Here is a 12,102-nt window from a genome sequence, read left to right on the forward strand (position 1 = left end):
GATTTCAAGGAGAGCTACATGTTTTGTTTTCCTTTCAGATGACCAACTGCTGAATAGAACTCTAAAGGAAATGAAAACAATTTCCATACTGAAGTGGACCTGAAGGAAAATCTTCCTACATATATCTGAAGAATTCCTCTTTTCTAGGTATGTGAAGTATCTTAATTGTTCTAAGGTAGAAATTTTAAAATTCCTGTGGCAAAATATTAAAATACACTGGCTAATCCAATTTTAAAATTACTATACTTATAAAATAAATTGAGAAGTTTATTAACAAGAAATTTAATTAAGCAGTAACTTATTCACCTTTATTTCTCCCATTTGTTTATTTTCCCATATATCATCAGTCATGGGGTTATAATATTTTGGCATATGTGTTGCATTTTAGCCTTCTACCACATATTCTTTCCTTGCATGCAAATTGCTTATCTGTAAATATTCAAGGTCAGATCCATCTTTATGTTTTATTATAGCCACACTTTCTAAAATCCTATTTCCAGATATCTTTGCTATGTAAAAATTCACATGTACTACGAATTTTTATACAAATCCCTTAAAGTCATACAGCCAAGAAACTAATTTCTATTCAACAATCTTTTATTACTCTAAAACATAGCATCTGAAGATTTTTTGTTATTTAGAAAAAATTCTACTTGCTTGTCTGTGTCTCCTCCAGTGAAGAATAGGATACCCCCATAATCTATCATTTATTCTAGTCAAGAAAGTGTGACTAACACACACACACACACACAGAGGAAGAAGAGAGAGAGGGGGAGGGAGAGAGAGAGAGAGAGAGAGAGAGAATAAAAATGCATGACTGAGGGAGAAAGAGATAGAGACATATACAAAGAACATGTGTAACAAATTAGAAGAGGGTAAACGCATGAGTATGAGAGAGAAAGAAATGAGAACTGTATTCAAGTACACTGTACTATGTATAGTTCCTTGCCTGCCATTCTACTATGTTTCTATATAAGTGTAATAATTTTGGATAATACCACTTTCTTTTTCTTCCTCCTTATCTACTAGCAGCACATGAAAAGAATTGAGTATGTCTAATATCACTGCCTTAACTGGATTTTTCCTGACGGTGTTCTTTGACACCAAGGAGCTACAGACTTTATGTGGAGTGGTCTTCCTTGGGATATACCTGGAAGCCCTAATAAGTAACCTCATCATCATCACTCTTATTACCCTTGACCTACAGCTCCAAACACCCATGTACTTTTTCCTGAAGAATTTGTCCCTGTTGGATGTCTTTTTTGTTTCTGTTCCAATCCCAAAGTTCGTTGTTAATAGCCTAATTCATAATAATCATATTTCCATTCTGGCTTGTGCCTTCCAGGTATTTTTAATGACTTCTTTTTCATCAGGAGAAGTATTTGTCCTGACTGCCATGTCCTATGACCGCTATGTTGCCATTTGTTTTCCCCTGAACTATGGTGCCATCATGAATAACCACACCTGTGTGCTGATGGTGGGTGTTTCCTGGGCTACTGGAATGCTCTTTGGAGCCATATACACAGCTGGTACATTTTCCATGCCTTTCTGTGGCTCCAATGTGATACCACAATTTTTCTGTGATGTTCCCTCATTGCTAAGGATCTCCTGCTCTGAAACACTTGTGGCCATTTACTCAAGTCTTGGAATTGGTGTTTGTCTGGGTATGTCTTGTTTCATCTGTGTTGTGATTTCTTATTTTTACATTTTCTCTACTGTGCTGAAGATTCCTACCACCAAAGGCCAGTCTAAAGCGTTTGCCACCTGTATTCCCCACCTAACTATTTTCACTGTTTTCCTTGTTACTGCTTGCTTTGTCTATTTGAAGCCATTCACAAATACACTATCAATTTCAGAGAGGCTATTTTCTGTGCTATATACTGTGTTGCCTCCAGCACTTAATCCTTTGATATACAGCCTGAGAAACACTGATGTGAAAAGTGCTCTGAGGAGGTTGCAGCAAAATCTTTGCTTGAGAAGGCTACTTATTTAATACTCCAAAGCATTAGATAATTGTATGCTTTATGGGATACACAGATGTTTTAAATTTTCATCTTTGGAAATATGAAAGTGATTATCTTTATTCATTTGATGGTTCATATCTTTTGTTTCTTAGGTAGAAGGCAACAAAGCTTTTGAGGTTGTTAAATCAGTCAATAGGTGGGAAAGCATATTCACTATTGGCTTCCATGGAATTCTACCTAGTTGTGAGGTAGAAGAACATTGATTAAGCAATATACTAAATCAAGTGAATTCTAGAGATTTACCATAATCCATAGCATTGCATCAGAAGAGAGGTGCAGAGAATACCCAGATCAATACAGGTGATTTTTTAGTAGCTGTATCATCAATGTTTGTCTCTTTCTTTAATGTCCAGAAACTTTCTTACCTCTATATCAAGGTACATGTTTCCTCTGAAGTTATAAAGAGTCTCTAGAACCCATTTTAATTATAGCAGAAACCACTAAGACTGATTTCTTTTGATTTAATCATTAGTGTCTTCTACAGTATACTATTCTTTACTGTTTGTTATACTCTGGAAACTGTTTTATCAAATGGAACCTTACGCCTAAGAAACAACTCATTTTTAAATGTATTTTGTATGATTTCATACATACTCCCAGTAATGTTAAGTGGTTCTATAGGCACTTTGACAAACTATTACTCCCAGGGAATTATGCAGAGATAAGGTCAATGACAAACCATCTCATTATTCTATCATATCTTTGTCTAGTAAATAATGAAACAAAGAATCTATCATAAAAGATAATGACTACTATATGCTCTGAGGTCACTATATCAAATGTTCCCTTAACCATAATCAGTGTAAAATTTTGTAAAGCCTCCACTAATGACCAAGATATCACTTTCCACTGATGAGACTTTACCACTAAGCTAACATAAAAAATAGTTTTCACTGTCCTGACTCATAATTGAAATGACTAGTTAATTCAATTTCAGTGCAATCTAGGCAATGACTCTTAACAAAAGAGAAGACAAAGAAACCTTACTAGCCTGGAGATATTTCTCAATCAAAATTTGACCCCTACACACATACACACACACACACACACACACACACACACACACACACAAGCATATCTGTGCATGGTTCTCCCTTGTAAGATCACTATTTGTCCATTTCTCACATGCTTTCAGTTATTAAATTAACTTTGCTCACTCAAGTCTGTGTCCTTCTATAAATTATGTCATTATTGAAAGCAAGAATGGAGAAAAGAATGTGGCCTAATATCCCTGGCTGAACTACTATACATCTTAGCAAGTTATCTAGTACTCTTGACTAAAATACATCACCTGTTATAGTGCTGGGTGCATCCTTTTGAGAATGTGTGGTATGTTTTCTGTAAGTCAACTTCTGTCCATTGATTTTGATATGCTTCTCTGGCTCGTTGAGCTTCTTAGTTACTGGTACTTGTTATTGATTGGTACTTTTGAAATCCCTTTTAAACACATTATTGCAGGTATAAGTCAAGTGTGAGAAAAAACACATTAATCTTTCCAATTTGAGGAGAAAATAAGATGGAAAAGGAGGTTCTAAAGGAATGTGGAACAAAATATGATAGTACTAGGTAACAAAGAATGACTACAAATCCTCTTGACCGTAGACTCTGTAACAAATACAGTATACATAGAAGAAAATGTGTGGCTTGTAAATGAGTCATAACATGGCCTCAAGGTGTCAAGCACAGTGATACAAAGATTTTGGCTGTCTCTCCAGATATAACGCAATTCCATCCTCAAAGTGCATTTCAATCTCAAAGAACAAAACCAAACCAAAACAAAACAAAACAAAAAACTGTCATTGTTCTACTACTACTCAAATAACCTTGCCTCAAATTCTTGTTAAAGCATACAGGATTCTGAAATTCCACTAGGCCTTCAGACCCTGATCTATGGCTTAAAACAATGTCCTGAGCCATCTGCCAGGAGGTGTGATTTATTACATTAATCTCTTGAAAACTTTCTATTCAACCTATTGTTTCCTTTACATACCTATTTCATTTCCTTTTGAGCATTTGTTATGCAAATTTCTAAAGGAGGGATGACAAACACCAAAATAAATGCATTCAGTCTACTTTTCCCTTTGCCCTCTACATCATATGAGGGGGGTTTTAAAGTGTGTTCCAACTTTGAATTTTCCCTGAAAAATAGCAAGGGCTATAAAAATTCAGAAAAGATAAGCAGGGAATCTTACATCTATTAGAAACTAACCAGTTTACTACTCAAGAAACAGTCATCCATTAGCAAACAAAAGAAAAAAAGAATGGGGCTCTAGGTCAATGTGGCAAAAAAAAAAAAAATCATAGATCTATATGGGAAATGTATTACTATTACTAAGGATATGAAATGAAGAACTATTAAAGTAGTATAGAACTCCTTCCAGTTGTAACTAAGTGAAATCGTAAAGAATGAAACTGAACTGTTCCTAAATAAATAAGCAACAAGCAAAATAAGGCATGTATATCACAGCTGCACTCTAAGCAAACATAAAACTACAGCTATTGTCATCCTATACTAATACTTGAATGGATGAAATGAAAGACACCTATTCATGTGAGGACTGGAAAATAGAAATTACTTATGTCTCAAGTGCTGATTGGAAGCACCTGTTGATATTTGAAGGCACATTAATAAGTTGGATAACATTTTCCCCTACTATGTCTACAAAAGCTACCGAAGTGACAAAAGCCCACCAAAAAGAAAGCTGTGACCTCTCCCAATCACTATAGAGTGACAGTGAGCTAGTACTTATATAAATGCCCACGTTTGTATATACAGTTCTAGGAATAAGATATTTTCTATACTGTACTTGGAGGTCACAGTCCTTAGGCAAGAGTCAAGGATAAAACAATATTGCTATAGATATAGTCAAACTTTGTAAGGATATCTATGAATAATGGCTAAAGTTAATGCTCATTGTCCCATTGAGAATTAGCATTAAATACTAAGCTCAAGGAAGGCTGTTTTTAATATAGGATCTCATGACAGGCATTGAGACATTTTTAATGACACAATACATAGTAAATATATCTCATTCCCAGCACACCTACAGAAATATGACAATAAGACTATATGCCCTTCCCAAGGATGGTTTAAAAAAAATGATGAGCTCTGGGAACTGTGACCTGTTTAAAAATTCCAAAGAGAGCCGGGCGTGGTGGCGCACGCCTTTAATCCCAGCACTCGGGAGGCAGAGGCAGGCGGATTTCTGAGTTCGAGGCCAGCCTGGTCTACAAAGTGAGTGCCAGGATAGCCAGGGCTACACAGAGAAACCCTGTCTCGAAAAACCAAAAAAAAAAAAAATAAATAAAATAAAATAAAAATTCCAAAGAAAGACCCATAGGTTATCTGGTTTCTTGATGGAAGGGATCTTATATGTTAGCCATGAAACCCTCACCTTATGGCTATTAAATTATTAGAAATATCTTGGTTCATATCTTTGTGATAAGACCAGTGATACATACCCATGAAATCCCTATAAAAAAAAAAAACCCAAGGACGGCACTTACAACTGTGAACCAGTAGAAGACCCCTTTAGAGACAAAAATAAATATTACCGTAATGATTGGTGCCAGAGACATCCTAAATCATGAATTGCTCTAGATCTTCTTGATTTTTCAATCTTAAATAATAAATCTGAATGAGACTGTAAGAGATTTCATGTTCCTGAAAGAATGAAATCACCTTATGACAAAATTAAATAACATCAAATGTTAATTCTTGCTTCTATTTTTATTTCCTTTCCTGTATCAATAAAATACCTGCTTGTTTCAATTTTAGCATTGTGTTATAGCTCATCAAATTCATCTGATTGATGGTTTTGTTCCAACCTACATTGTTGGGGCCAGCCAGCAGCTCACGTGTCCGGGTTCGAGCCTGGAAGGCATCTTGGAATCTGAAAGAAAAGAGGGAGCCTAGGCGGGTTGAAAAATAATGGAACCAAGACAACTAGAATGCTCAAGGTTCAAATTTTTAATGGCAGACACACTTTATAAAAGAGGGGGGAAAGTCCATTCCCACCAATTCATCCTTGGATCCTAGAACCAGCTGCAGGTGATGACATGCAGGATAGGTCATAGTCTCCAGAATAGCTCTGGGGCTTTCAGAAGGTAGCAGTATCTTGAAGAGGAACAGCTGCAATGGCAGAACAATAGAGTGATCTAGGGAGGAAGGCTACACCCTAGATATTATCCTTAGGGGCAGCAAGGTCAAGTTCTGGCTTAGCCTGCTTCAGGCTTATGGGAGGCTACACTACATCATTATGCAAGGATCAACTACTTCTTAGGTACCTCCTATCCATAATGGAGAAAATTCATACTAGGGCTAGATATGTGAATTTTATATATAGTCTATTTAACAAGACCATTAACAGCAGAATGAGTGGTGTTCTAATATGTAAATACCCAATTTGAAATGCGGCTTTCTTGTGATATATTTTCAAGCCAAAAATTGAAAAAGAAATTTGAATTATTTTTTCTTCCTATTTTCATTGACTTAATCAATTTGTATTGTGTTATATATGTCCTTCTATAATTTCTGTTAATTTTTTTTTATCAAAAGGACACTACAATTGTCATAGAGGCACAATAAGGATGTCTTGATGCCTTAATCTATACAGTCTTGAAGAATTACAGAATTTTAGCTATATCGATTCTTAACGAATTGTATTTAGCATGTATTCAATGTTTCCTAGAAATATCAATAAAGACTTAAAAATTTAAAAATGTGATAAAGTTTAATCAAATCTAAATTTTCACATTTATCAGGAATCATGGCTGGGCTTTCTTAATGGATTTATAGTACTGATATCTGTTGTACTTATACTTCTATTCTGACTTTTGCTTTGAATTCTGTCCTCTAAACATAAGAACTTGTTTTTGACATCTAGAGTTTATTGGCAATTACAAGAAAAAAAAATGGTGCCACTGTAAGGGTTTTTGTGAGATATTTACTCAGAGATGTCTGTACCTTAAAGGGAGCCTTTTTAAAAATAAATTGATAAACTTGGGTAGGAAGTTTGTCATAACTTTTAAGGAGGGACTATACCCCACATTATTATGAAATAAATTATAGAAATGGAAATCAGTATCTTTCAAAGTTCCTAAGATATTTCTGGTATGACTTCTCTCTGGTGTAGTTAATTAATGTGAGTTAGAATGCAGAGGAAGGCTAAAGAATTGTATTTGAAAGAAAGACATTGATAGAGAAAATTGGAAGCTGTTAGATCTTAGGCTATGTGCTGTTCAGGTCACACCCATCTGCAGCTGCTTCCTTTACCCTCTCTATTTCTTTTATGACTCTGTAAGTCTCCTATTCTCAGTTGAGAAACTTTACTTCCAATCATTGTGATAAACTCTTCAAAATACCTGATAAACTTCCAGTGATATTATTTTCCTTTTTTTGTGGTGGGGTGGGGTGGGGGGTTTGAGACAGGGTTTCTGTGTGTAGCCCTGCCTGTCCTGGAACTCACTGTATAAAGTAGGCTGGCCTTGAACTCAGAAATCCACCTGCCTCTGCTTCCCAAGTGCTAAGATTAAAGGTGTGTGGCACCATGCCAGTCTGATATTATTTTCCTAATTGACATAAACAACCAGATAGTATGACTGTCTTTCTAGGAAATATAATATGGTGACATGACTCACATGGAAACATTTCTGAGCAAATTGCCATCCAGAGATCACATTACATTTGCTCCTCCTTATCTTACACCCAAACTGGCCTTAGGCCTCTACTCTAGGGATTCTCTCTGGTTTGTGAAATGCTTTCCTCTGAATTGTTCAAGAAACTATGTATTAAACTGAACACTTAATTCAGACATTTTGAATATGATATCATTGCTTCTAACAGTTAAATTGAAGAGTGATTAGCTACACTCAGGGTACTAGTTGTGACACTGGTCATCCAAGAAGAAAGAAGAAGATATATGGAAACTTGTTTTCTTACCTACTCTTATCCAAATGACATGAAAGACTCCATAATAGGTATAGTATTTTTCTGTCTCATCCATCCATTGAATCTCCAGCTATATGCCCTTTATGCAATTGTAAATCACTTCATTCTGAGGGATAATTTTAACCGAAGGGTATTTGAATATATTCTTTGACCCTACTTACGTTGTCTCCTGTCTATGCCCATTTACTACAGGGCCCAACTTTTCCAAAATTAATTCTTTACGTATGGGTTACACTACCACAGGACCAACATATCATTATTCTTATTTATTTCAACTGGATATTTTATTTATTGAAATTTCATCTCTTTCTAAACCTTTACTCCTGCTCTTTTAGTGAACTCTATCTAGAAGAGTCCATCTCTTTGCCTAATATAACTATTCTCAACAAATCAAGTTAAAACCAATATCAAAATTCATCATAGACATTCTATCTCATACTAACACTTACTAACCATTTTTATTTTTATATCCAGAGGCCCCTCTTTAGTTTGTCTAATAACTCATTTAATCCATATCAACATGCAGCATAACACAGATTTATGAAGACAGTGTCATCATGATGCACAAAGACAAATACTATCTTCAGATTCAGACACTATGAATAGGGAGACCTCCTCAACAAAAGATGTACCAGTTCAGAGGAAATCAGCCAAAGTAAGAATATAACATCAATCATCCTTCATTTCTTTATCATAAAACCATTCCCCTGTTTGTTCATATATAAAAAGGATAGAAAATCATATCTCACAATGGCTGGTGCTGATGCCATGCCTACATGCAGCCACAATAGCCCATGCATTGGGAGCTCTTGGGCCCTAGGTGTATATCTACTATGATTTTGCTCAACAGTCAGAATCTTAACCAGCTATTTAAATTCATCTCTCTGTACCCATAGACTACTATAATCTCAGTTCTCGTTAGAAAATTGTTTTTGTGTAGTGGTGGTTATTAAGATAGAAACTCACACCTGGTGAAATTGCAGAGAATATCTATGGCATATCTGTATCTCATCTCCAAAACTTCTGAAAGAATAACATAAAGAGGCTATGAAGATTAAGAGGTCCAGATCCCAGCATGTATTTGAACTAAACAATATCATATGGAAATTATAAGACTGTTGTATTCATGACATCACATCAGCTATGTTTGCTTGCATTAGATCTGTATAAGATCAAGCCAATAAATATTATCTCATGAAAGGAAGATATAGATGCTTATGAAGACAATGGTATGAGGAATAGCAGATGGAATCAAGAAAGAGAGAGAGTCATTTTTTCTTTAGTCACATGGCACCTTGTAGGACAACAGTATTACAGTGGATGGATCCACATCCTTGAGTGTAAACACAAACTGGATTCTTAGGATATAAAAACATCCAGAAGACATAGAGTTAGGAGCAAGTGGGAAAGTAGGAGCTGGAGCATGAATTTGATCTAAACACATTGACTTTTGTATTATTAAAAAAATTTAAAAATCAATAAAACGTCATTAATCAGAAAATAGTCTCTCTACAGTACCATTTAAATACTTAGGAAATCCTCATATCTTCACACTTCTATTTCTTCCTCACTTGTTCAGGCTCTTTCAAAATGCAGACCTCAGAGGCATATTTATTCTCTATTCTCAACATATACCTTACACCTCCACTTCATTATTTGTTTATTTGGTTTCTTTGGCAACTCTTGGTATTCCTGGGAATGTAGAAAAAAAAATCAGTCGTTAAAACCTACAATGCATCCCAATCTGATCAATAAAAACGTGGTATTTGGTTGTGACCTGTGACCTCTATAAGAGAGCAAGCTGAGCAAGCAAGGAGAAGCAAGCCAATAAGTAACATCCTTCCATAGCCTCTGATTAGTTCCTTATTCCTGACCTGCTTGAGTTCCAGTCCTCACTTCCTTTGTTGATGAACAGCAATGTGGAAGCTGAATAAATCTTCTCCTCCTCAACTTCCTGGTCATGATCTTTTGTCCAGGATTAGAAACCCACTTTTTCCACTCCTGGGCATATACCCAAAAGATGCTCTACCACAATGCAAGAACACATGCTCCACTATGTTCTTAGCAGCTTTGTTTGTAATAGCCAGAAACTGGAAATGATCTGGATGTCCTTCACATAAAATGGACACAAAAACGTGGGCACACAATGGAATACTATTCAGCGATTGATAATAAAGACATCATGAATTTTACAGGCAAATAGATGGAACTAGAAAATATCATTCTGAGTGAGGTAACCCAGACCCCCAAGAACATTCATATGTACTTACCTATATGTAGATATTAGTCATAAAGTACAGAATACCTATGACACACCCCTCAGACCCAAAGAAGTTAAACAATAAGGAGAGTCAATGCAAGTATGCTTGAATCACAGTTAGAATAACAAAATAATCATAAGAGACAGAGAGAGGGATGGGAAAGGTGAGAGAAGGGAGCAGGAATGGAATGGGAAGACAGGATCAAGTGTAGAGCATGACAGAGAAGAGGCCCAAGAGACCAGGGGAATGAATGGAAATCTGCAGCTGCTGGGTTTGGGGGAGGGGAGAATCACTAGGAAGTCTCAGAGCCCTGGGAGAGGAAAAGTCCCAGGATTCAATGCTGGTGTCCCCAAACACTGGAGAAATGGAACATGAAGAGGGTTAAACAATACAGGGTCCTCCTGTAGCAAACAGGACCCCCAGAGGAGGGCTAAGGACATCAACTCACCACAAAACTTTCCATCCAAAATTCCTCTTGCTTAAAAGAAGTGTAAGGATGGAGCAGAGACCAAAGGAAAGGCCAATCAATAACTAGCCAATTGGTAATCCAAGCACCAGCTCCTTACATTATTAATGATACTCTTTTATTATTGTAGAAAGGAGCCTAGCATGACTGTCTCCTGAGAGTCTCTACCCAACAATGGACTAAAACAGACATGTAGTATCTTTTTGTACATAGCCACATACAAATATCAGGGACACTTTTGGAAGAGATGTGGGAAAAATCGAAGGCCTAGAAGTAGATGAGAACTTCACAGGATAATCAAAAGAGTCAACAAACCTCAACCTCTGGAAGCTCTCAGAGTCTGAGCCACCAACCTAAGGGCATGCATGGGCAGGAATGAGGCCCTTGACTCAGACAGCTCAGTCTTTATGGTTCACTTGTCTGGTGTCAGTGGGTAGGATAAGCCTAATCAGGCTGAAACTTGATGTGCCAGAGTGGGACAATGCCCTGGGAATCTCTCCTACTCAGATAAGAAGGGGAAGTGAGAGAGAGAGAGGAATGGTTAGTGGTCAGGAGCAGGAACAGTGTTTGGGTTGTAAATTAATATATAAAAAAATAAAAGAAGGAAAATAAGGGAACAGTTTTCTATGCCTATATATCTAAGGGACAGCCTGTAAGTGAACAGTTGTCTGAGTCCAGACATCTCAAGGACAATTTCTCCATCTTTCTGGAAGTGTCAAACTAAGTTCAGGTTCTCAGGCCCAGGAACCTACTCCTACTCTGATGGATAGAAATTCCCTTGCTCAACTCCTTGTGTCAAAATAAATTTGGACAACACCACAGTCCATCCAGCACCCCTTCACTTTATGGTTTCCTCCTTTAAAAAGATTTACAACATCTCTTCAGGTTCATAGTGCAGTTCTGATTCTGTTCTCTGGTGCTGAGAGATCAGTAGCAGCTTGATTACAAGACACCTTTCTCAGCTTCATTTCCTGGTATTTGAGTTATGTTAGATTTAAGTGGAACCAACAACAATCCAAAATCATGTTCCACCACTGAACTACATCCTGCTACCATTACTTTGATATTATTATTTTTTTAAAAAATCATACTATATAGTTTTATCATATTAGTCCCTGCCCCAACTTCTGAACTCCTCACAGATTCACCCTCCCCACCCACTCAACTTTATATTCTTTCTCAGAACACACACACACACAGACACACACACATACACATACACACACCCACACAGATACAAACACACTTACACTCACACTCTCCACCCAACCCCCATGCCACCCACACAAATAAAACCCACCAAAACCTAAAAATCACATGCAAAAAAAGTTTTTTATGACCTTCTAATCTGCAGTGTTTACTGAAGAAAAAATAAATGCTACCTAAATTTAGAAATTTTTG

The 12,102-nt window shown here is 36.5% G+C and overlaps 1 protein-coding gene across 1 annotated transcript; it reads left to right on the forward strand.

Moving 5' to 3' along the window:
- The first annotated feature begins 1,051 nt into the window (after nt 1-1,051).
- Nucleotides 1,052-1,993, forward strand: LOC110299366 (olfactory receptor 14A2-like). The gene has a single exon (XM_021169039.2). It carries the CDS (start codon nt 1,052-1,054, stop codon nt 1,991-1,993), a length of 942 nt encoding a protein of 313 aa, XP_021024698.1.
- The last annotated feature ends 10,109 nt before the right edge of the window (nt 1,994-12,102 follow it).

Source organism: Mus caroli, unplaced genomic scaffold (genome assembly GCF_978045245.1).
Source record: "Mus caroli unplaced genomic scaffold, Mus_caroli_1 scaffold_8, whole genome shotgun sequence".
Lineage (NCBI taxonomy): Eukaryota > Metazoa > Chordata > Mammalia > Rodentia > Muridae > Mus > Mus caroli.